Here is a 26,086-nt window from a genome sequence, read left to right as displayed (position 1 = left end):
ATGCGATACCAACTTTTACCGGCATGCCGAGGCAGGCACATACCCACTGTGTGCCCTGTCCATCCCCAGGCCGGTCCCTTACGACACTGGGTGCTTCAGCAGCTCTGATGCAGCCCCACACACACCATCAGCAGGGGATGGGGACAGAGGAGACCTCCCATCCTCAGCTTTCTGGGGATCCAGCTGGGCCTCATGTTGCCACTGGGAAAAGCCATGTCTAAAGACTGACTGACAGACACTTCCTGGAGATGAGAGGAAGGAAAAGAAAGATCAGTAATGTTACAGTTCTATAGATTTAAAAGAGATTATAAATAGAAGCTGAAAAGGCTGTCACATAAACAATAAAACTGGCAAAGTATCACTTTGGTTTTGCTCAGTATTGTTTGCTCAAAAACTTGTATGTTATTAATGCACTCTCTCCAGCACAGCATGAAAGAGAAGAACATGACGGAGTGCTGAAGAGGGATCGATGTAGCAATGCCTCATAGATGTTTAGTGGAAAGCTGGACTGAGAAACAACATATATGCATAAAAAGTAGGTGCAGTGTTAAGCCCTGTGGAGCTCCATAATGCATAAACTAACCAGAAAACAAATTTATCAAGAGACTGATGTGGAAGACAGGAGAAATATGCTCTGATATGCTCTTTCATAAGATTCAAGACTTTGGCACCCACAAAAGCACTGCCTTACTCCTGGCCAAGAGGCATACGCTCCTCACCGTGCACACCTTCATTAGTCCTACAAGGAGTGGTGTGAGCAGTGAAACTCATGAACCCGTCCCTGTGGATTTGTGTCTTGTGGTTGAATTGTCTATTAAAGGAGGAGCTTGTGATGAAGCCCATCCTTCAGCAAACCTCTGGTGATACATCTCTCTTCTGTCCACTTTGGCTGAAGTTGATGGGAATGTCCAGGACCCCAGGGATCTCTGTCCCTCTAGCCCAGAAAGCGAGTGGGTTCAAAACCTATTTGCAGGGCATTAAGACACAGACATATATGCAGTCAGCAAATACTGCACTTGCCTTGCCTACCCAGGAAACTAGCTAAACCAAGACGCTCTTCTCATCTGCTTATTAAAGGAAAGCATCCAAGAGAAAAGTGGACAAATATTTTGCAGAACTGCTGCCTACTTCTTTTAAAGTTGGAACAGCCTCAGAGATCAACACGTAGTTCAGATTTCAAGAATAGCTGAGCTTTAAAAGCCAAGAAGGAAAACAGTCCAAAAAAGCTGTAGGTGGTCAAGCACATCTGCTTGACTTGAACAGGATCAGACGGTGAAAATTAACAGTCTAAAAACAAAGTGAGAGACCAGTGCTGAAATGGTAACAGGACACTTCCCCTTCTGTACCATTTTTTGACCAAACTATCCCGAGTCCTACAGAAAGACAGCTGTGAATCTGTCCTGGAGGCAGGCACCGGAACCAAAGTGACATACAGAGAGCCAGTTTTACTCCATTTCACACCACCTAAGAACATATTTTATATATGTGCTTCCAATGTAAAAGATGACCAATAGCAAAGAGACTTATCAGGCAAGAGCCATTTGCAGCCTGTTTAACTGCATGAAATTGTTTCAATAAATACAAACACAAAGAACATAAAGGGAAGCTACTACTTCAATAATATCAGCAATCTTTGGTTGTTCAGTCCTCTGATGACCCAAAAGGAAAATAAAAGTATCAAGCTGGGCATGTGATTGATGCTAATTTTTTTCATTTTTCCTCTATTAATTGCACAATTTACTATGTTTGTGGTTTACAACTTAGATAAAAACAGACCAACATCCTGAAATACAGACTTATAAATGTCAAAATATAAACAAATTTGCTTCTGCACTATCAGATTATTTATCTTATTAACAACTAGTCTTATTACATAAGATCTATGTGCTGTGCACTTATAAACCACATTATCAGCTTCATTTAACTTCAGTCAAATTCATGCCCTAACAAGTATTTATCAAGATAATATGAATGACATCACATATTTTGCCACAAGGTGTTTTACAACTCATACCTGGCTAGACAGTGTTTATTCCTCAAACTCTTCCGTAATTACAGATATTGCTTAAGTATCTGGTGTGTGTGCTAGTGCTCTGAAACGCTCCGTGTAAACACACCTTGGAAAACTGACTTTACCACCTGTGGGGGAGATGATATCATACTTCCTTGGTGGTATTACCATAAACTCTCAGTTAAAATTTGCTTGTAATACGAGACATGGGAAACACATGCTGCATGTAGCTAGAAGAAAAAAATGACACATCTCACTTTTTAATCATTTAAACTTTCCACAGCATAGCCAAGTTTTTTTCTGTTTTTTTTTTTAGTGTAACGTTCTTTACTGATGATTCTCGTCTTCATTCTCAGCCACAGTCTTTTCAAGCTGGTGTTCTCATTGCACCCTATGCCTCTCATACAAGAAGACAGCAGCTTTATCATAGAAGACATTTCTAGTGCAAATAAAGGAATTGGCCACCTATACCATGGAAAAACTAGTCTACTGTCAACACACAGGTTTATCCTGAATCCTCCTGTCTTCCCCGAAGAAGTTCCAAGTCAAAAGATATGCTACTGTGTGTGCTAAGCTAGAGAAGATTTGTGGGAACTAAACACATGAATAACCTTACTGGGATACAGAAATGCCTTGTAACTTCCACCAAACCCATAGCAATCGCACATTTCATGTGGCTAATGGGCAAAGTGCCTGATAAGTGGGTGCAGTAATTAAATGAGTCCTCTACATCAGCTACAAGCAGAGAAATGTACCATGGGCACTGTGCAACTGCATTTCTATCAACTTCAGAGAGGAAATTTATCCTAGTAGGAATTAGTCTCTGTATTAGGGTCTTGCACATCTGTCCATTTTTCATAATTGCCATTTTTCCGTTTTCTGTACAAAACAGAGCAGATATTTTAAATGACAAAAGATATGCCACTGAAATGTATTAGTTCTACAGTCACTGGAGCTAGTTTCTGAAGAGATGACATGGATAGTTACTGAAGGAAAGAAATGAAATATAACTTTGATTAAGAAGATGATCCTATCTGTGTACTTTACCCAAATACTCACACACTGCTGTATTTTTTCAAGCATCAAAACAGACTAGTTGGGAGATGAGAAGTCACAAATAATCAAAGTGTTTTCCAAGCAGACCATTAAAATAGCTCTTGCTAAAGTAGAAGTAGCTGTTTCTGGGGACATGTGAACCCCCGTGTTGTTCCCACGGGAATAGGAAATACTCCTAATTATCACAACACTGTTTTATTAGTTAAATATCATAAGCAATGAAATTCGAAAGTAGCTAACATCCACACATTTAACTATTATAAATTCTTCATACTGAATTCTTTCAACCTTTTTCATTGCCTCAAAACATCTTCCTTAAGGACGTACAATACTGAAATGAAATAGCTTCCTGCTCTGAAAAGAGAGCCACAAGATAATACAAATGGCAGTCCTGGTGTTGTGTGCCACAAGATTTTTCTCAAAAAAAAACCCCAGTCTTTTTGTTCTACTCGCTTGTGCTTGTTTGGGCACTCCATCTAGTTTTAGGCTCTGGCTTTAAGAATAACACAGAACAATAGCAAGGTGCCTGGAAAAAAAAAAAAAAAAAATGTTAACAAGAATCACCATAGATCTAGGAGCTATAATCTACAAGGAGGCTGGGGTCTGCATCTAGAGAAGACTGAGGGGAGACGCCACATCAGACTTCAAATATATAAAAGGCTGCAAACAGAAGAACCTATTCTCCGGATCTCTGATGGATGAAAAGTGATGAGTCTGAACTGCAAGAAGGAAACCTGAAGCATGACACTTTGAAAACGGCAACAAAGCCCCGAACATACTGTCAAAGTGGGATCTCCATCGGAGAGGGTTTTCAGGAGAGCTCAGACAACACATCTGCTGGAAGTGTTACACGCATATTTGATCCAGGCTCGGCAGCGGCAGGGTGGGCTGTGTTATCCCTGGAGATCCCCCTCAGCCCTCCATGGCTCCAGCACTCTACTCCCTCTCTGCAATTTCCAGCTGTGGCTTTCAGCCACTTGGCCTCCTAGGCTGCTCCACCTTGCACACGGGGGCACAAAGCCAAGGAAGCTCGGGTGGCAGTGGGGAGCTCCGTGGATGCTCACACGTGTGTGGCTGGTGTGCGGCACACCTGCGGCTCCGGGTCTCCGCACGCGAGCTGAGCGCGAGTTTCCCCTCCCGTGAGTCAGGGCACGGCCACATCCACAGCGGAGTTGGAGTCGTTTGTCCCAGGCGACACCTAACAGATGTAATAAAAGACGCACTCCCTAAGCGTATGGGGAGATGACTATTTTTTGCCACAAGTATTCTTCTACCACGTTTGGTGTTTTAAACCTGTGTTTTGTGGCTGGATTTCCCAAAAGCGTTTACAAGAGGTGCCGGGAAAATGTTTCAAGTAGGGTGAGGCAGTGTCATCAGTCAGCTTCCTCACTTGGCGTTAAGATGGAAGTGAGTGTGGTGCCCAGCTGATTTTAACACAGGTCTGGATTGTCAAAACAAAATTTGGGAAACAGCAGAACTGAGTGCATGTATTTATTTCTCCTGGTACAGTAGATGATTGTTTTTTTTCTCACATTTTCTTAGTAAGATGGAAAATATCTGTCAAAAGTTATCTATCAGTGGGAACACTTAACAAGTGTCTGCTTGAATGTAAAAAGGTATTAGGTATAACAGGTAATGCCAGGCAAAAGTATAAAAAAGGAAAATCAGTCTGTAGATAAAGTACAGGAACAGAAGTAATTAAATTTTATTTTACTGCCAAGCAAGTAAAAAATGTCATGGATGGCCTCTGGAAAGTCCCTAATCATGTTGTTTCAGTGTTTTCCTCTCTAAAATGGAATTTTAGTAATTACCCACCTCACAAGTGTGCTGTACGACTATGCTTAGGAGCAATTGCGAAAGGGTCTGTGATTACCTCACAAAAAATGTTATTCACATTATTATCACTACGATCTGTGTACATTTATGCAAATACATTTCCATCCCCAGGTGATCTATTTCAGATGCTGGCTGGAATTTAGAGGTAAGTAACTACTTACACTTAGACTGTTCCTCTGTAGTTTACTACAATTGATTGACAGAGATACTTATTCCAGATTACAAACTGTTTTACTGTATAATCTGGACAGTTGCCTAGATCTTAAATCAAGAGCAAATAGTGAAGAGTCCGCTCAAAATTCATCCTGTAATATGTAACAAGGATGCTACAGCGCAAATTATGTCAAGGAGGAGTACATTAAAACCACAGTAAACAACCCATTTTAAAATGCCCAATGTGGCCTTAGTAAACAGAGTCCACGTACTTACCTGCTGAAATAATAATTTCAGCTGACTTTGATGGGAGAGTAGGAATTATGCACCATACAGAACAAGTCAGGCTACAACTCGATAATACAACCTCACAAGGCAAGTATACTTGGAATATAGATCTAAAATACCCGGGCTATGTAAACTTGCTACAAGCTCGCTCTGTCAATTCAGATTAGTCCAGAATACTCTGAAGAGACATGGTCACCTATGCAGACTTTACGCCAGACTAGATAGGATTTTTTTCATACTGCTCTTATAGGTATCGTATCTGGCATAGAGCATAAAAACTGTGTCAGAACAAGTTTGTCCTGCCAGACAATCTGGTAGCACACTGAGGTGGCATTGGTGTGCACCCACGGATCCTACAGCTCAACGTGCCGGGAGACGACTGGCCAGCGAGGTGTGTGCATGCTGCATTTCTTCTTTGGCTTCCAGGAAATAAGAGTCTAAAGGAACGTTAAACAAAGAGTTTGTAGTTGTTATTGTTACCAGAAAGGAGGAATGCTAATGAATGTGAACACTAGAAATCACAGTAAAATCATCTAAAAAGACTGTCAATGAGCAGGATTGAAAAATCACTCAGATATGAGTGACATTACCAGGACTAAGAGAAGTCAGCTTTAGACCCATGCAAGAGAAGAGGTGTGTGGGCTTGCAGGGTGGAAGCAGCTCCCTGGGTGCCTTCCACCTGCAGTGCTTGATAAAAGTGCACTGAAGTGCATAGAAGTGCATCAGGGCCGCCACTATCCCTGCTCCACAAAGCCATCTCAGGCCACAACATTCCTGAAACAGGCCACAGTCAAACTCATTCACCTCCACCAAAACAAGGTAAAACCATGTACATGCCAATGATGGCAAAGAAACATTTTTCTAACTTGACAAGACCTCCAACAGGTAGCCTTTTGCATTGCTCTGTTGTCTTGGTACAAAGTTTTTCCTAGTGTTTAAATCTTGTGTAATGATCAGGTAAATTTTGACCACAAGTCTATTGGAGCTAGAAAAAAGCCTCAGTCCTTATTAGTTTTTAAGACACCCACCCAAATACTGAAGTCCTTATCAGCCTAGTCAAGCCGAAGAGTTTCCATCTCTTAAACTTTGTTATAGTTCTTGCTGCTCTGCTCTTACCTCCCTCCAGCCTGCCCACATGTCTCTTGAATACTGTGCTTAAATTAAATTTGACGAGTTCCCCTGCTGTGACTTCATCAGGGCAGGAAGAGACTGGCAGTCAAGACCCATGTCTCACATATTATTCTGCTTCTTAACCACTGCAGACTGACATCTACCTTTTGTAACGCCCTCACACTTTCTGTTTAATTTGTGATCTATCACACCAACCTCTCTGATGCTCGTGCAGAAGCTGCCTTCTCAGGCAAGGCTGCCGCTTAGGGACATGAGCTCTGAAAATACTGACTACTAGGTAGATAACATGAACCAATCTCATTTGTGTCTAGTCCTCCGCACTTTTATTACTTTGTCTTGTTGGTGTCCACTCTTCCCTGCAGTATACCCAAATCACTTGGGATGCCAAGCCTGCCTCCTGTACTCGCAGCCTGCCAAAGCCTTCCTCTCTAATTTAAATCAGTGTGGAAATACTGGCTTGCACCAAATGGCCCATTGTTTCTCTTGATTGGAAGAACTTTAGGAAAAGTATGCTGTTTAAGTCAAGGGGATAATTTAGCAAATGTTGAGTTTATCAACATTTTTCAAAACTTGTATTTTCTCAGCATTTTAAAAAATCTGCCATGCAAAAATTCTTAGTATGATTGGCACCATCACTTTTTCCACAGGCACTATAAACAGTGAAGTTGTTCGTGGGCTGAAACCATTGCTTAATCACACCTACCGAGACTATCTGTATCTCCCTCCTCTCTCACACCTGGATTACGCACCCTTTTGGGAAGTGACTTCCCACCCCACTCTACCTCTGCACCAGTAAGTGCCTCGCAGGCAGAGCTCTGCCCTCTGTGGAAACAGCAACAGTAAATAACACCGCAGCAGACTGTTACTGCTGCCATATTTTACATGTGCACTGCTTCGGATGTGGCACCCATTTCTGTGATCCTTATCCAGCTGAAGGTCACAGTAGCTGGTTTTCCCATGCAGATCTAATGTCAGGTTTCCTATCTGGGAATTCAAAACCTTCAGTAGACAGAATACATACCTCATGCTCCAGCAGTCACTGCTTTGCAACATGAGCACTGCAAATGCTATTAGATAGATATCACAAACCGATTTCAATCACTCTACTTTCATCAAAAACCCCATTATCTTCAGTAGGACTTTCTCTTGCATGTCCAAGCGAAACGTTGGCCTGCTGCTTCTCTACAGCTTCTTCATATCTGCCTCCTCACACTTGTCTTTTGATAACATAACCCAGGATTACTTTTATTAAAGGAAAAAGAAAATATTTTACTATGCTTGTCACATGCTCTTTCACAGCCTGCACACTGGTGGGCTTTCTTGCCCAGGGGAAAGGGAAAGGTCAAAGCACAGAAGTATCCAAGTCTTCTTCAGCTTTCGCTTTGGGATACAGTTTATTATCTAAAGATCAAATTCATAAAGTAACACAAAGCAAAGCTATTCCCTCATCCAAAGCCAGCTGCAGGGGCTCCCAGGCTTTCCATGCCAGAAAAAGGGCACACATCTTCATCTAAACCCCTGCTGAATCAAGTGACAAGCAGGCAGCCTGTAACCCTTTCCTGACTGTTTAACCCTGTCACAATAGAGTTTGCTATTGTGAATGTTTTCTTCTGGGGCTGGAGCAGATAGTTTTACACTCTTCCCGGTTTTTGAGGGCACAACATTTTAAGGGTTTGTTTTGTGGATCAGTACTTACACCAACATTAGATAATTTTGCTAAACTTATTTCAAAATCAGGCTGTGGAGTGCTAGATGAGATTTTTTTTTTTTTTTAAGCAAAATGGAAACATTTCTTCACCAGAACAAGCCTGTACATATATTTTAGCTTTCAGAAATATACTGACCACAGGAAGACTAACCGTGTTTTTAAGAGTTCACAACCTCTGAGAAGCTGCTATTAGATGTGAGTTTTCTGCACTCAGCCAAAGTATCAAGACAAATGGGGAGAACAACAATGAAGATATGCAAAAATGTTATGTAGTTTGGATGCTTAGAACTGAAAAACATTATGGTAAGCAGTAAATTAATAAGGAAAATAAGAATTTTTTAAATAAAGCCAATTCCTCAAAAGGGCAGATAAGCTGGAGGGTTGCAAACAGGAAGCAAGAAATAGCAGAGCAGAGAAGAGAAAACCAAACAGATTTATTTTCACGGCTGCTTCAGATAAATGTCTTTCACAAGTGGACCACGGTTGCTAGCTGTATTGTTGGCTTGTGAAGATGGAAGGTAACATTGGTTGGTTTGACTTAAGAACAAGAGTAAAAACTCAGTCCCTCAAACATTATCCTGCAACTTTAAACATAATTTTCCTGGATGCTGGATGTACAAAGTCTATCTTAACAAGACAGAGAACAGAAGAACAAATACTGGGCAGATCCACATACTATTATCACTCCCAATTTTACGGGGAAGCTGAGGCACAGAAAAGGTTAAATGTGCTTATATCCAGAAACATAAACTTACACGGTACTCTTGTAACAATAGGTCCACCTTGTCTTCTGCTATTTTAACAATCATTTTATGATGCCCTCATTTGTAAGGGTAGCACTTGACTCTGCACCTTGTCCCACTGCCTCTGAGGTTAGTGTGAGTAGCAAAGCCTGTCCCCTAGATCCCATAAAACGGCATTTAAATCATGTTGTTTTCACTTCCCTGGAGATAAGAGATGGTGCTGAGAATGAACAGGATCTTTTCCCTTTCCTGAACCTCCAAGCGAAATGTCTAATTAATTCCTTTGGTGCAGCCTTTAACACTGGGTTAAGACACATAGCATAAATAAACCCACTCAAGTTTCAGACCTCAAGGTTAGTTTACTTGCCTGCCAGATAAAAACACTCCCTTTCTGCTTGAAGACCTAGCTAATTTGATGTGGAACCACTGCAATTAAATTTTAAAAAATGTCACAAGGCTTTCTCTGTAGTTACATTCAACAGTGAGAAAGTCAGTGTGTGGGCTTGGCACTGGACCCCACCTCTCCTTGTAGTTTTCTACTGTAACTACTAGACTAACTACTCTCTCTTCCTCTCCTGCACGCAACCCATGAGTGGTGCATATTTTTAAAATCTTACTAAGCAAGGCTAGCTCAAATGAAATCTCTTCAAGCAGTGTTGAGGGCTGAGACCCATGCAACAAATCATGGATCCCCTCTCCATCACAGGCACCCACGCCTCAGTAGTGCTGCATCCCTGCACACTCAGCACTGACTCCATTGCCACAAATCACATCATTTGTAGCTTCCTCCTCCACCTCTTCCTCCTTCCTCCTCTGCCACGCCAGAGTATGTACGAACAGGGAATCCTACCTGCCTTTTTTTGCTTAATTTTCATAAAGCTTTCATGAGATTGGCTGCAGGAGCAGCCACGAACAAACCACAGCCCGGATAATGTGATCGTACATTCCTTGCCTGAAGAGTGGGCAAGACTTGGGCTCTACACAAAACTGTAATATAGGCCTTTACATAACTGGTGGATTAAGTAGGAACCAAATCAGGTTCTGTCACTTTAAAACTTTCCTCCACCCTCCATCACCTCCATCCATCAGTTGCCTGCAGCATGTATATTGAGGAATCGCGTGCAAACCTTACCATAACCCAAGGCTTAACATAAACTATACTCTTTCAGGTCATTGGCAAATAACAGGTATATCCGGTTGTGCCTTTGTACTTGCCTGCACGCAAATTAAAAGCGCATGTAAAGTTACAATAATCAAAGTCAGTCAGGGGGAAGGGGAGGAGAGCAGGGGGATAATAACCAGGGGATCGGGTTATTTATCTTCACAGGGAAGCCACTGAGAGGAGCCTGCTTGCATGCCATTTACACCTCAAAAGAAAGACAGGGCCAAACCTGGCCTTTGGCCAAAGCCAGCCCCTAGAGAGCCCCAAGCTGTGCCTAATCCTGCCTTCTCCCCGCATCTGGAAAAGCACCCTGTTACCTCCACGGCTGCCACCTCTTCCCCACGGTGCCGCGCAGCGTTCCACGCTTCCTCCTTGACCGCAGGATGAGAGCGCTTCCGTGGGAGAGCTCAGCGGCCAAGGCAGACTTTGGGCTTTCTCCTTCGGGAGACCTTTGCTCTCATGGTCTCAGCTACCGTTGCTTTTGCCTTTGCCATGAGGGTGAACCTCCGGTGTGACGCTGCTTCTGCGGCCGCTTCACCCCTCATTCCCCGACCGAGCCTGGGTGTGGGCTGCTTGGGAAAGGGAAGAATTTATGGCAATTTCTTTTCTGTCTTTCTCCCTTGGCGTGCCATGAGATTAACAGACATTAGCAAATGCCTCTTCCCGGAGTGCTGTGACAAGACGAAACCTGCCCTGACTGGCACCTGCAGTCTGTTTCCCTCATGGTCTTTGATCTGCCACTGCTGAAGGTTAGAGACCTGAATGGCTCAGGAACAGACACTTCCTTGGGTTTGCTTCCAAACGCTAGCAGCAATCTTTATGTGTCAAGAGTCTTTTCTCTCCCTGATGAATTTACTGAGGGCTATAGGAAATGTTTATTATTATTATTTGTCTTACAGGAAAAGTCAACTGCCTTGATCAAGATTGCAGCCCTTACATTGGAATACTGTAAAAATCTCCTGAGCTCAGTTTTCCATCACTGACCACTGATACCACAAAGGGAGTTTCCCTTTTCCCCTTGGTTTGAATACACTTTATCCAAGTCTTTATTCAAATTAAAAAATGTGCAAATAAACAACTCTTGTTTCCCATACCCCAGGGAAGAGCATGAATAATTTTATAGGCTAGAGTATTATCCGCATACATCCCAGTCCTAGTATTTGAGTCACTTCATTTACCACTGAAATGCAGTTACCGCTGGAGGCAAATACACCAAACCCTTGCACAACAGAGCAGAGGAAGCCAAGAATGCCACGCTGCAGAGGGATGTGCAAATGTTTCCTCAGAGGAGCTTCAGCAGCCAAATTACTGAAGGTCCTGGTTTGGAGTCATGCATTTCCATCTGACAGGATACTTTAGCAAAGCCAATGCAGCCAGAACCACTGTTTCTGGTGGAAAATCTATCACTCTGCAGTGATAGATTCTCCACAAATACTATTCAACACTTTATTGACCTGCAGTAATGGAAGGGAGAAAGAGGGTGAGCATGTTCCCTGGCTCATTTGAGTAGGGCTATCTCAGAGTTGACGTTTACAAGCAACTTCTTGACTGACGTGAAATTTCTTAGGTCCGTGACATGAATCGGCTTTGGGAAATCCCAGCTAAAGGCCTGTCTCTTCATGATTAAAAGCTAGGGAAAGCCCTCGTGATATACAAATTATTGTGTTCCTGTTTAGTTCAGCTGCCATCTCAACAATCAGTTTGTGTCCTGCATCACCTCCTCTCTGAGAGCATCTGAAAACCTGAAAGGAGCAGTACTAAGGATAATATTTTTTTAAAACACTGAAAACTTCCCATTATAAAATTTCAATCTTTTGGACAAGAAATTACCCCAGACCCTCTGGAGTCCAAGCCTAATAGCTCAAACAAATCTGGTGTATCCACTTGAACGTGCAGGTAAGCCAAACGGGCTCTTCAGAAGTTAGAACTGCAGTCCAAAGAATGGAGACACATACTGCCAGCCCTGCAGAAACACCCGATGAGCACAGGTAGCCAAGTCCTGCCTTTTGCACTTGACACTATGCTTCATCAATAGTGATCATCCAACTCCAAAACAGAATGTGTGTGTATATATATATATATATATATATACACACACACACATATGTATGTACACACACTGTACTAGACCCCTGGCATCACTTTCTGAAGTATTCGATGTTGCATCCCAGTCCAAGAAGCCCCTTAAGCAGCAGGACTGGAGGTATCATAACAGGGGACAAAGTAATGCTGACACCTCTGTGCAGCTCCCTTACCTAGATCAGACCTGCACCCCCCACTACGTAACCAGGTTTATTTTCCAACGGAAGGAGAATTCTGAAATTCAACTTGGATTGCTCTAGACACTACTAGATTCAAATCAAGTTGTCTATTTTAACATTTTGATGAGCTGTTCTGCTGTCAAGGCACCAAAGAATGGTACACATGCAATACAAACAGAAGAACTGAAATGACCAATATTTGTATCATGGGCAATTATTGCTTGAGAAGTGGTTCAATGGCAGCTGAACATCCACAGCCTGGGCTAATGGCTAGGACACCCAGGACACAAGATAGGAAGACCCATGTTCTCACCAAAAAACTGTAAGGTTCTTCATTCCATCTGTGCTTCACTATCTTCTCTCTCTGTGCACAAGAGTCATGGTGTCTACTTGCACGGAGTTCCCTTAGCTGGAAACTCCAGGTCCTCCACTACTTAAAACTTTGTCCAAGTTTAATCACCTGGTTTGAAATCTTCTATCCCCCCCCCCAAATCCATATTTTACATTGTAATTTTTAGAAACGTTCAGTCCAAAACCAGTTGAATCTGTTTACGAGAATAAGGAAAGTTAAGTGTTCATATCAAAACACAGTGGCTCTTTCTCTGAAAAGCTTTGTAGCCTCAAGCTCTAAAGCGGGGACGTGGCATTCACCTGGGTAATGTCTTTTCTCCCACATTTGTGCCTTCTGCTCTTCCTTTGATAATTTACTCTGATTTGGACAAATTTCCAAACTCTGAAAAATTATATTTTGTACATCTGTAGTAAAGACTTTGTAAGACTTCACGGGTAAATCTTCAAAACCCTCACCCCTCCAGAAAACGCCTCTGCCTGTGAGTGAAGTAGACTTTGCTTTCAGATGTAGCCCAGGGCTGTTTTGAGTTAGCATCCATCACTACGCTGAGCATACAGGTGCATTGGCATTTTCCAAAATGGCAAATACTAAAATCTTAGAGTAACTAAAGCAATTGCACTGCAAACTTTGTATCGCCACTACTAATACAACACCAAACAAAGTCTGGAAAACAAATGAGAAATATAATATTACAGCTTATTAACATGTCAACAACACTGGCCTTGAGCAATGTTATCATTTTTAAGCTTTGGAGTGACCTACCACATCACCCAGGCTATAAGGTTCCTATACTTCAAAATAAAGATGGTCCTTGGCCAACGCACCTCTTGGTGCTGCAAACCTCAGAAACAGTGTGAGGATGCAAAGCTTCCAGGTGCCCCAGGGAGCCCTTCTGCTAAAGAGGGAGAGTGAGCAGGAACAGTTTGCTCACACAACGCATGTTGAGGACAGATACAATAATGCACATTTTGAGCAGTGTCTAAACTTTCCTAAATGATGTCATTTCATCCATCTTCTTCAGAGTACTTCTTTCAGAGTAATTTAATAAAGAGCATTTGTATAGTATAAATACAAAGACACACACAAACCACCATGGGTGAGTACCCAACAGTGTGTAAATTAGGTTTTGCTCTTTTGACTCATAGCAAAAGGCAGTTTAAAAAGGCTTCTCAAAAGGTAGCCACAAAGGCATCAGCTCTGTTTTTTTCCTGTCAGGAAAGACTTAGCTATGTGGTTCCATCTAATAATGTCAAGAAAAGACAGCAAACTTTAGAAAGAAATACCATAGGAATTCAGCAATGCAAAATTAAAACAGTTTCATAATCAAGTTTGATGCCTGAGTTAAGTATAATGCTATGTCCTCATTTCTGTAGTCACCTGTGTGTTACCTGTGTGGAAGCAGACCACAATGTATGCCTTTAATTGGCAAGTAACATGGAAAATGCAAACAGATGGAGAGGCTACAATTCAGAGGAGCACTGAGCTGAGCCCCAGAAAGTACTGGGAAGTTTCTTGCCTTCCCACAACAGCTAGGGGAATTTGGTTTAGAATTAGGAGCCAGATTAGGCTTTTCAATAACAAGGGACGATTGAAAATGTGAGCTGGGAAGCCAGTGGGAATGCAGGGAAGAGTGAAAGTCCAAGGAAATCTGCAAGTTAATGAAGGTTAAGAATGCAATATGTAAACACAAATACATATGCTTTAAAGAGCATACCACAAATGCTTTATTTTAGCTCACAGTTAGTGGCCTAAATAAATAACCCTGAATCATGAAGCTGCATCTGGCTCCTATGTATGCCTGGCACTCTGTGCAGTAGCCCTGAGGTTGTGGGTCCTTATATTTTGCTTGCATTTCAAGCTTAGAATGACAAGAAAGCTTCCAAACTGAGCAAAACCAGGATCCTGCATCGGACACCATCTCATTACCATCCATACGTGTGGTGCCTCCATCTCGGGTGAGTTTTAACACTGAGCCACTCAGTATCGCGTAGATAAACCCAAGCAAGCAGGCACATCTATGTGGTGCAGAGCAGCAAGCGCAGACGGTGGCTGCGGAGCCGGCTGCCCCGGGGTGGCATTGTGTCTGGACCAGATCTTCTGCTCCTGGATCCAAAACTACCTGAAGCATAGTGATAACTCTGCATCGTGCCAGATTGCAGCGTGAACATAAGCCGAGCGAGCTGTTGTAAACGTTGAGGCTTACAGGTTCTAATACTGATTGTAATCTGATTGTTTTAATGGTGATTTTCCTGACTTACAGCAGCATTGTTGAGCCTAGAGTCAAACTCCAGAGGTATGTAAGAATGCCTGCACAATTTTAAGCAGCCTGAAACAACAGGATATTGCATTTGTTTAAGTTTCCAAGTGATTTGTGTCTTACAGTTACACTACTTGTTTCTTCATCTCATATAGTATTGTGCAACACTCAGAAACAGACAATCAGAAACATTATTTCCAAGGGATTATTTAATGAAGAATGGCTTGGATCACTCCATAAACTGAACAATTTGTACAAGCTCTGTACTGAAACAATCCCAGTATGAAACATTGCTCAACTGTCATATAATCCGAGATTTGTAAAATTAAGAGGAGAAAAAGATACATAGTCCCAGGTATGGGAAAGACCCAGAGAAACCCAGTGTGGGAGGGCTCTCCATGGAAATCTGCAAAAGGAACAGCTAAGGAAAGAAAATGGGACAAGGACAAGGTCAACTCCTTGAGAAATTCCAGTTGCTGCTCATGAGGATTTATGAGCATCTTGCCAGTGTCCCAAAGAGAAGCCAACAGCTGCCGTAGTTAGAAGAAAATCTGAGAATCAAGTCTGCAAACCTTATTTAGGTAAGTAATTCCTAACACTTGTAAAAAAATCTCTTTGGGGTTAAGGGGTTTTCTTGGAAAAGGGAGGACTGTGGCAGAGATAAACATTTCCTCCCAATGGGCAAATGAAGGGTCTCCAGGTTGTGTAATTCCTCCTCCTTTATCAAACTTTCCCCTCCACAGCAAAGACTCTTGTCCACTCACATAAAGCACCTTCATTCAGAGTTGCAGAGCTACTGATGACCCCACAGATTCTGCCAGCCTCCTGCAACTGGCACTCCTGTCAAATTATTCAGGATTTTTCACAGATTAGGCCCGAAGTCCTTTCCCTTAATCACAAACCCACCCACTTTTGCCCCTTCAACTCCTTTCTCTTCTGTATTTTACATCAAGTAGACTTTTCTAGGCCTCAGAAATAATTCATTTTAGGCGGTGTTCATTTTCAGTGATTCAGTCTTTGATGCCTAAGAGAAATAACTTTGACTCGGGAATTAGGGACCGGCTTCAGTAGACCTGCTTCTGAGTTAAATCCCCAGAACTGGGAAAAAGAAACAAGCATGATCTAAGAGCAGTTCTGATCTTGTATGCTTCTAGAACCAAAAGAAGTAAGAAGAGTAAATAAAGAGGTAGGCAAGAGGGCAATTTGTGGAATATAAGAGAGACCAAGGGCCTGGCCGTCCATTGCCTGCATTTGGTACCACACTAATTCATTGGTGTGAGAAAATGCTTCACCCAAGGTATGCTTGACTTTAAGGGACTATTCAATGTCACACAGAGCCTGGAAAATTGGGTAAACATTCATTGCATACAGTCAGAATAATACTCAGGCTGTATTAGATGCAATAGTAAGTCAAGGCTGTAAATATCCTGGTTGTACAGCACATAGTACAGGGGGACCAGCTGGTACTATCACAATAGAACAAAACATTTCTTTCTCTCCTCTCTACCAGCGACAGAACTCCTGAAGACCAAAGAGAAGTGGCAAAAATAAACAAACATTTTCTTACAGCATTAAACAAAAAAAAAAAAAAAAAAAAAAAGTACCAGGACTTGTAACTCCTGTGCTCGTGTCTTAAATTGTGAATCTGCAGCTTGTGGGCAGGAGGCAATCCCACCTGTGGGATGATGTTGAGAAAAAATGTCAGTAGGGTGCAGAGCATACAGTGAGTTGGACTCGTACTCACTCCCTGAACGGGTACGAATCAGTGAGGCGGGTGCAGGGCCGCTTGCAGCAGAGGTAAGAAATGGCACAGCATGTCACTGCCCACAGCCCCATGCTGAGGGGCTCTGCCTCTTACCAACTGCAACCAGAGTTTGGCCACCCTGAGGACGCTATAAATTCAGATTTACGTGGGAACTGGAATGGAATCTGTTCTGCTTGCTCCAAAGTAAATGGCAATCTCTCACATTAACTGCAACACAACTAGTTTAAGTGCTGCATTGAAGAAAGGACTTGGGGACTTACTAACAAGAGCTGGTTTTGCCTGCGTTTTAGGTAACTGATTACCACAGTCACCAGGAAAAAGGCAAATTTACCTGCTGGTTATGGCAAATGCCCAGCACTAGAATCCACAGCTCAGCTAACTGATCCAGGCCAGTCCCCACCTCCCACATCCAGCGTCCAGAACACTTTGCAGGGAAAAGCCCCTGCCTTTTCTTTGACGTGTGACCAATGAAGGAGGGGAGGGTGGCCATCATCCTGGGACAGGCCACTTCACCACAGCTGAGTGCTTACAGCATGTGAAATTCGGTCTCAACCTTCTGACGCAGAGATCAGAGCTCCTAGTCTCTCTCTAAGCTTGCCCTAACCTTAATGCCATAGGGATGGAGCTATTTTTGCTTCTCTCTGAAGCAGGGCCATTTGCTGGGCCGGACAGCAGGATCCTTTCAGTTCACCCCAGAGATGGGGCTAGGAAGAGGGAGGCTCACTTTTTCTGGCACTGCTCAGAAAGAGTGGGTTTGACACCTCTGTCAATCGGCGATGGCAGGAAGAAGCACAGTGTGTGCCGAGGCACGCAGAGGGATAGGGCTGATGCTAGTCTCAGCAAGAGGTGGTACTGCTGACTGGATGAGCCCGGGACAGTGACAGCAGCCGGGATTACACTTCTTAGCAAAGACAGAAGCAGTAGCAGCACGGCCAGGCCTGGCTTCACACCCTCAGTTGGGCTGACTCGCAGCATCTAATTTTGTCTAATCCCTAAATGCTACCAAAACACCTTCTTTTCTTCTCACGACATGACTGTAGAGAATCTGAAATAAATGTTGCATTTAAAAATTTTGCTTGGTACAGCAAAAACGATGACAACAAAGCACGAGCGTTCCGATTTCCTGGAGAACGATTTCCTTGATGATGCCTGGGGGCTTTGCAGCCCCGGTCCCCCCCCCCCCCCCCCGCAGGGCGCCAGGGGGGGAGGAGGGGAAAGGGGGTTTGGAGCACCACACGCCCCTCGCCAGCCCCCCCGGGGCAGACGGAGGTGCCAGATTTAAGCGTTAAAAAACGCCGTGAGCGGAAGAGAAGCGAGAGCAGGGAGGGGGGGAGGCTGGAGGGCAGCGGGGCCGGACGGGGTACGAGCTGCCCGGCGCTACCCTGCCTCCTTCCCCCGCCCCGAGCCGGTGTCAGGTATTGCGAGGAGGGGTAGGGGCCCGGGGAGGAGATGGCTGGAGGCTTTCCAGCCCCGGCTCACGCAATGCAAACTCCGCACGCAACGGGGAGGCGACAGGCGGAGGAGGGGAAGCTCTCCGGCTTCCTCAGCCCCCAAGATGCAGGCGAGCCTTTGCCTCCCGCCAGCGAGGGCTGCGAGCCCGCCCGCCACCCCGCTCCCCTCCCGGCACCTCCTCCGCCAAAACTTTCGGCCCCGGCCATAAAAGCATCCGCGGCTCAGCCGCTCCGCTTGGCGAGGGCCCAAGGGCGGCTGGCAAATAGCTGCGACCCCTCCAGCCAGGGGAAGGGCCAGGCAGCGGCGATTTGTCAGCGGGGCGAAGGGCGGCACGCCCGCACCGCGCCGCGCACCGCGGGTGCCGGCGGATTTAAAGCCGCGAGTGCCGATGCCAGGCGCCCAGACGCGGTTGCTGCGGCTCCGGCTGGAGGGCCGTGCTCCCCACGGCCTCAGAGCCGTGCTCCCCACGGCCTCAGAGCCGCTCCTTCGCTCCCTGCAGCCGGGAGGGAAGGAGAAGGCGGCGGCAGCAGCAGCAGCCCGCTCACCCCCGGTCCGCGGGGCTGCACCGGGCAGGTGGCTGCCGGCGGGGCGAGCCCCCAAGGGTTAAAGCGCTGGGGAAGGTGAAAACAACACTGGGCTGGGATCGGTTGCAGTTTGCCTGCACATGACCCGCCAAGCTCCGGCTGTCAGGAACCGGGGCTCCCAATGAGTTTCCCAGAGGCTGGGATCTGAAGGTCGCCGCCGCTCTCCTCCCGGGGCTGCCCGTTAGAGCTGCCGCCGGCTGCCCCGGCTCCTCTCCATCCTCCCCGAGGTCTCGGATGGAAGCAGCGTGCAACAGGTCAGTTCTGCTACCGGCGCCCGAGGCGGCCGTTTACTTCACCCCTTCTCCCCCCTCGCCGCCTCAGAAAGGCTGGAGCAAAGCGGTGGGAGCGGGCGGTCCCCGGGGATGGGGATGGGGAGCGGGACCCGTCAGCTCCGCCACGCCGGGACCTCGGGCACCCTCCGCAGCCCATCCCCGCGGCCGCCGGCCTGCGCTGCCGCGACGGGCAGGAAGGTGCGGGGAGGAGAGAAGGGCTCGGGACGGACGGGGCTCCGCGGCCGTGTGCGGAGGTTTCCTCTCCGGCGCAGGGCGGGGGGGAAAGCTCCGACGGCGGCGTGGGGAGCCCGTTTCCCGCCGCGGCTCTTTTCGCCTGACGTGCAGCGCCGGGATGAACCTGCCCCGCCGCCAAAAAAACCCACGGTCTCGCTCCCCCGATTGAGCGCTTGCCGCTCGGCTGTCGGTTACCGCTCGCTTTCCGCGCAGGAGCCGGGGCGGGCCACAGGGGTGCGAGGAGCGCCGAGCCAAGGCGCACCCCGACCCGGCGGGCCGAAGCGGCTGCCAGCGGGGCTTCTCCTCCCCGCCGGCGGGCGAGGGGCAGCGCCCCAGCCCTTCCCGCCGCCCGACCGCCGCCCGCTGACCTCTCCCCGTCCCTTGCAGCATGGCCCTGGAGCGGCTGGGCGAAGCCCTGCGCGGCATCCCCGCCTCGCAAAGCTGGCTGCTGCTCCTCCTCGCCCTGCTCGCCGCCGTCCACCTGGGCAAACTCCTTCTGCAGCGGCGGCGGCGCCGGCGGCTGGGCCAGCGCCGGGCTCCGCCGGGCCCATTCCCTTGGCCCCTCATCGGCAACGCGGCTCAGCTGGGCAGCGCCCCGCACCTCTCCTTCGCCCGGCTGGCCAGCACCTACGGCGCCATCTTCCAGCTCCGCCTGGGCCGCTGGCCCGTCGTGGTGCTGAACGGGGAGCGCGCCATCCGCCAGGCGCTCGTCCGCCAGGGGGCGGCCTTCGCCGGCCGCCCGCCCTTCCCCTCCTTCCGCCTGGTGTCGGGCGGCCGCAGCCTGGCCTTCGGCGGCTACTCCGAGCTCTGGAAGCTGCACCGGCGGGCGGCCCACGCCACGGTGCGGGCCTTCTCCACCGGCAGCCCCGCCACCCGCCGCCTGCTCGAGCGGCACCTGGTGGGCGAAGCCCGGGCGCTGGTGGCGCTGCTGGTGCGGGGCAGCGCCGGCGGCGCCTTCCTCGATCCCTCCCGCGTCCTGGTGGTGGCCGTGGCCAACGTGATGAGCGCCCTGTGCTTCGGCCGCCGCTACAGCCACGGCGACGGAGAGTTCCTGCGCCTGGTGGGGCGCAACGAGCAGTTCGGGCGGGCGGTGGGCGCCGGCAGCCTGGTGGACGCGCTGCCCTGGCTCCGCCGCTTCCCCAGCCCCGTGCGTGCCGCCTACCGCGCCTTCCGCGACCTCAACCGCGACTTCTACGGCTTCGTCCGCGGCAAGTTCCTGCAGCACCAGCGCAGCCTGCGCCCGGGGGCCGCCCCACGCGACATGATGGACGCCTTCATCCGCCTGCAGCGGGAGCAGCCGCGGCTGCAGCTCGAGCACGTGCCCGCCACCGTCACCGACATCTTCGGCGCCAGCCAGGACACCCTCTCCACCGCCCTGCAGTGGCTCCTTATCTTCCTCATCAGGTACGTGCCGGCGGGGCGGGGCGGGAGGCCGGGGCGCCCCGCCGGCCCCGGGGAGGGACGCGGCCGTCAGTCCCGTTGGAAGGGCGCTGCCCGCCGGCAGAGCCGCCGCCGGGGAGCCGCCCTCGGCGGTGACAGCCGACCCCGGCGAGCGCGCAGCCCGCTCGGGCCGGGGTAGAGCCGCGGGAATGGCGGCGAGGGGCAGAGGGGGCGGCGAGGGGCTGAGGGGGCGGCGAGGGGCTGGCGAGGGGCTGAGGGAGCGGCGAGGGGCTGAGGGAGCGGCGAGGGGCTGAGGGAGCGGCGAGGGGCAGAGGGGGCGGCGAGGGGCTGAGGGAGCGGCGAGGGGCTGAGGGAGCGGCGAGGGGCAGAGGGGGCGGCGAGGGGCAGAGGGGGCGGCGAGGGGCTGGCGAGGGGCAGAGGGGGCGGCGGGGGGCTGAGGGAGCGGCGAGGGGCTGAGGGAGCGGCGAGGGGCTGAGGGGGCGGCGAGGGGCTGAGGGGGCGGCGAGGGGCTGAGTGCCTCTCACGAACACGGCGGCTCAGGGAAAGCTGACAGGAAAAGGTAAGAAAGCACAAAAACCCCCGACAGCCCCACAACAGAAAACCAAACCCCACCCTACACTGGCGGTCCGATAGCGGTGCCTAAAGAGGGGCTGGCAGAGGGGCAGCCGAATTAAATCCGAAAGTAATAGATGGCACCAGGTCAGGATCAAGGAGATCACAGGGTCAGCGTAACAACGGCTGAAGCAGGAGAAAGGACTTGTGCGCCGGTTCACGAACCCGCTGCTCCGTTCGTGTGCCGGCAGCGTGTACCTTTCTCGCCACTGCGTGACGTGGGGAAAGGCAGGGCCGGCCCCGCGGGGGGAAGCGCGGCTCGGCGAGGTGGTATGGCAGTAGGAGGCTGATGTTCCTGCCCGTCCTGGCTGTTTTCCCCCCTCTCATCATCTGCATAATTTGTAGGTTTATGCAAACATTATATATGCAGCCGCTTCTTGTAAGACAGGCAAATATTTCACGCCTTGAGCTATGGGTATGATGCCCAGCGCTCACATAACCTGTTGGGTTTCTCCCTGTTTCTTACATTTGCTCAGCGTTCGGCATGCAGATCAGTTGCAGGAGGAAAAGGCAAGGCCATGGAAGCCAAATTTGAATATTTAGAGCAAATAAAGGCTCATTGGAGGAACACGTGCTTTTAGACAAGCAAAATAAAATAAGCAAAATGTATTAATACTTTGATCTTGGTTGGTTACTTTGTAGTCTTCCAAACTATCCAGACTTTGAGACAGTCAAAATACATTATAAAGAAAATGTATTTTGATATTAATTAGAAAAAGTGTACACAAACTAAAAGTGGGATGTTCATAAAGCTATTCTGACAACTATTAGCAGGGTTCTTTTCAGTTTAAAAACCTGCAGACTTTCACATGTATGCAGTGTCTAGTGATAACAAATTCCATGCTCACTTTTAGAAGTCACAAAGAGCTGGAAAACCAAATTCTTGTTCCCATGGAAAGCCCAATATTTGGAAGTAACTTTAGTTTCGGAATGAATTTTCAGAATTTGATCAGAATATTCCGTTTCAGCCCATTTTAGGTTAGTTTCGGTTTTTATGTCGAGAATCAGTTATACGTGATACAAAAGTGAAAACTGAACAAATCTAAAGTGACACCATTGCATGGGAAGCTTGGATTTTTCTCTCAGAGTTTTCCAGCAAGGTCTACATGTTCCTGCAATATATTTAAACTTTGCTCCAACTGCATTATTTTGGGTAGGGGTGAGGTTTTGTGAAAAATGTTTACGGCAAGGATTATTTTTAAGAATATCTTTTTAAAGTATTACATACGTACACACATCTTACTTTAAATGACAGGTATCCGAATGTGCAGGCTAAAATGCAAGAAGAAGTGGATAGGATTGTTGGAAGAGACCGCCTGCCATGTGCTGAAGATCAGCCTCACCTGCCCTACATCATGGCTTTCTTGTACGAATCCATGCGTTTCAGCAGCTTCGTGCCTGTTACTATCCCACACGCCACCACAACCAACACCTTCATAATGGGCTACCTCATTCCCAAGGACACTGTGATTTTTGTTAATCAGTGGTCAGTGAATCATGATCCAGCAAAATGGTCCAACCCAGAGGATTTTGATCCAACGAGATTCCTGGATGAGAATGGATTTATCAATAAAGATCTTACTAGTAGCGTGATGATTTTCTCATTGGGAAAACGTCGGTGTATTGGAGAGGAGTTATCCAAGGTGCAGCTGTTTCTCTTTACCTCCATACTAGTACATCAGTGCAATTTTACTGCTAATCCAAACGAGGACCCTAAAATGGACTTTACCTATGGGCTGACCATTAAACCTAAGCCTTTTACCTTGAATGTTACACTCAGAGATACTATGGATTTGCTCGATCAGGCTGTCCAAAGACTGCAAGCAGAGAAAGCAGCCAGTGATAATCAGCTGTCAGCAAATGCCTAAGCAAGAAACCTTGCATCTGAAGATAATCCCTCTCTTTTTAGACTTAAGTTATAGTTTGTTCTGGTGATCTGTCTGGAAAACAGCCAATATTACAGGTTACAAGAGCAGGAAGGAAAACTGCATAAGGTATAGTTCAGTCCTCATTTTAATTCTAGGGGAGCCAGGAGAACAGTTTAATATATTAAATGATAAAACACACAATTTGAAAATGAGCCTCCTCTTTTCTAGCTTGGTCACAGAAGTTGCTATTGTCAAGCATTTTTTATCTACAGACTGGTTGGAGCATCTCCAGGAACTGTTTGTACAATTCTTTCCATGTCTCTATGTGCTATGCCTTAACTCGTAAGTTTGCCTTCAGTGACTCCACATCCCAAAGTGAAATCTCTTATTTTAAAAAATTAAAAAAAAAAAAAAATTGCTCAGAACACTGCAGCCTGCCTCTGAATTCACTCTACTGGAAACTGCCATAGGCACATGGCAGCTCCTGTGTTGCAACTGCTGGGATGTACGTTAATGCCTCAATAATAAATGTTCAAAGGATTTTTGGTAGAATGACAACATAAAGTCTTTAGCACTCCAAAGTGTTTGCATAAATGACTGAAAAGACTAAAAGCGCATTTCAAAATAAAATTTGTGTTTTATTTGAGAATGAACGGAATGCCCTAATATAGTAACTTTTCATTAAGTTTTGAAAGATCAGATTTGATATGTCACCAAAGGGCGAGGGTGATACAAACCATAGGCTAATATGTTCATTAGCATATTCATGAACAAAATAGATACCTGAATTAGAAAGTTTTATAAATGTATAGCTGAACTTTGTATTACTCTAGTAAAGAGTTAATATCTCTGTCCCTAGGCACATAGGTGAGTCCAGTAAAATCCACATGGGCAGAGGTATTTACCAGCAAGAATTTGGGGGTTTTAATGTAAAACTTTTCATGCCACAATCCTCAGGTAAAGCATACAGCAAGTATACCCCTTCTCACTAGTCACTCCGTTAGGTTGAGTTAAATGGTATATCCAGAAATCAACTATGTACTTTCACTGTGATTTGCTTGAAACAAAATCTCAGAAGGAAAACTAACATCACATGTCCTAATTAATATACCCATCAACTGAAGAAAAGGTGTTCTTAAAATTTTTGTGAGGCAAAAGACAATTTTGAAACCCCCAAACAACAAAAACTATTAAAGTAAAACACACACATGAAACTTTATGGCCTCAAACCTCTGGCTAATGTTAGTGTGCACAAAGCTGTGTGTATTTCTCTAAAGAGCAGACAACTCTATGCAAATGCCTGATTTTGAAAAGCTTTGGGTGCTTCTTTGGAGCTGCAGATCACGTTCAATTACATATGAAATCTGTCAGAAATGAGAGTACCTCACATGACTTGCTGTGTTCAGCCTAGTAGTAAATAAGGTATTAGTAGAGCTAGAAAAATAAGGGTGCAATGCTAGACAGTAAAGCAGCTCTGCTGAGACCTAAGCAAGTAAAGATTTGCACTGGATCTTCTGAGAGGTGGCCAGTCTTAGTCACGTCGGCAGCAGTGACAGAACTCATACTGACATTGGGAAGAGCTGGGTTAATGACACAATCCTGATCTTCTTAAATAGAAGCTTTGCTACTGATTTTAAAAACCTTAATGGAGCCTGTAAGTACTGCTCTGTAACCCCACGCAGTAGTAAAGTACCTGTTTAAAGTCTCTGACTTCATATGGCATCTATTTTTTTTTTTTTTTTTTAGCTAAAAAGCTTTCTGTTACATACACAAGGAGTAACCTCAGGTGTTTTTCTAAATTATGTGCAAGTTTGTAATATCCCAGAACTTAGCCTATACCTGTGAAAAGCTTTATAAGATACTCCGCATTTTCATATGGAGATCTACATTAGATCAAGTGCCAGCCAAAACAATTTTCCTTGTACCTTGTAAGTATTGTTATTAAAAAAAATATAGAGGATGTAACCTACAACTGAATAGTTATTCTAACACAGGATCACCAATTCATATTTTAATAAAAATGGCTTTTGCAATTTTGTACTCTCAAAAGCTTTAACTGTGCATTGGCTACTAATGCAACGTCCATTCACACTGCTCACGTCTGTCAGGGGGTCACACACTATATAGCTGTTGGTCAGGTAACGCCTCATATAATTGGTGAAGTTATTCAAATTTAGTAGCACCCATTTAGAATGTATGCACACGCAGTTGTTCAGCAAGCTAACTTTTATGGTCATTTTGAGATGTATTGTGTTACCAAAATACTGAATAAAATTATTCTTACACTGCCCTTGCTTAGTTTATGTATGGTTTTCTAACATCAAGATGAAAAAAAACATGATTTCTGATTTGGAAATTAGTATTATTTCAGATATTTGTTCATATAATTTTCACCTTTCCATTTCTGGATTTTAATGTTTCTCTCCGTCCTGCCCTTATATCTTCTCAAGTCTGGCTGCCTATTCTTACCTTGCCATCTGTGTTCAACTTCCTCATGCTCCTTACTAAAAACATTCCCTGCTGCTCATCTCAGCTTCCATCTGAATTCTCTCATGCTGTTTGCTTTTTTCTAACACCCGTTAATCTCTCCTCAGCCTGCACAATCTCCTATGCTACGTTCTTCCCTCTGGCTTTTCAGTTTATTTCCAGCTCCCCTTAGCTCAAGCCCACAAACTGGTTTTCTCTTTTTCCCTCCTATATCTGGTGCTGGCATCTATATACTCCCGATACTGGATCCCCACCACTGCCCTTGGGACCAATTTGCACTGTTTTGGCCTTGGTGTATAGTCGGGAGTGCCAGGAAGGAAATTTTGGGGCCAAACAGGCCTTAACGTGCCTTTGCAGCGCAACTCCTCACAAAGATCAAGGCGATCCTATGGTGAAGGGTGGCTCTTACTGGATATATAAAACATTTCCTCATGATGCAGCAGCACCCCTACC

The 26,086-nt window shown here is 46.4% G+C and overlaps 1 protein-coding gene across 2 annotated transcripts; it reads left to right on the top strand.

Moving 5' to 3' along the window:
* The first annotated feature begins 15,162 nt into the window (after positions 1-15,162).
* Positions 15,163-25,436, top strand: LOC104365716 (cytochrome P450 1B1). 2 transcript variants are annotated; one of them, XM_033011025.2, is made up of 3 exons: positions 15,163-19,013; positions 19,653-20,669; positions 22,534-25,436. In XM_033011025.2, exons 1-3 carry the CDS (start codon positions 18,994-18,996, stop codon positions 23,144-23,146), a joined length of 1,650 nt encoding a protein of 549 aa, XP_032866916.2. In that variant the 5' UTR covers positions 15,163-18,993; the 3' UTR covers positions 23,147-25,436. The 2 variants fall into 2 exon arrangements, with proteins under 2 accessions (XP_032866916.2, XP_042645353.1); XM_042789419.1 differs by having other exon boundaries at positions 15,163-20,669.
* The last annotated feature ends 650 nt before the right edge of the window (positions 25,437-26,086 follow it).

This window comes from Tyto alba, unplaced genomic scaffold (assembly GCF_018691265.1).
Source record: "Tyto alba isolate M040663 unplaced genomic scaffold, T.alba_DEE_v4.0 Super-Scaffold_16, whole genome shotgun sequence".
NCBI classification, from domain to species: domain Eukaryota; kingdom Metazoa; phylum Chordata; class Aves; order Strigiformes; family Tytonidae; genus Tyto; species Tyto alba.
This window is presented reverse-complemented; position numbering and strand designations above follow the sequence as displayed.

Excerpts from the sequence above, each read along its gene's own strand:
- LOC104365716 (XM_033011025.2), top strand. The coding sequence starts at position 18,994 with ATGGAAGCAGCGTGCAACAG. Across the intron at positions 19,014-19,652 it reads ATGGAAGCAGCGTGCAACAG|CATGGCCCTGGAGCGGCTGG; the intron begins GTCAGTTCTGCT and ends CGTCCCTTGCAG. Across the intron at positions 20,670-22,533 it reads CTCCTTATCTTCCTCATCAG|GTATCCGAATGTGCAGGCTA; the intron begins GTACGTGCCGGC and ends TTTAAATGACAG.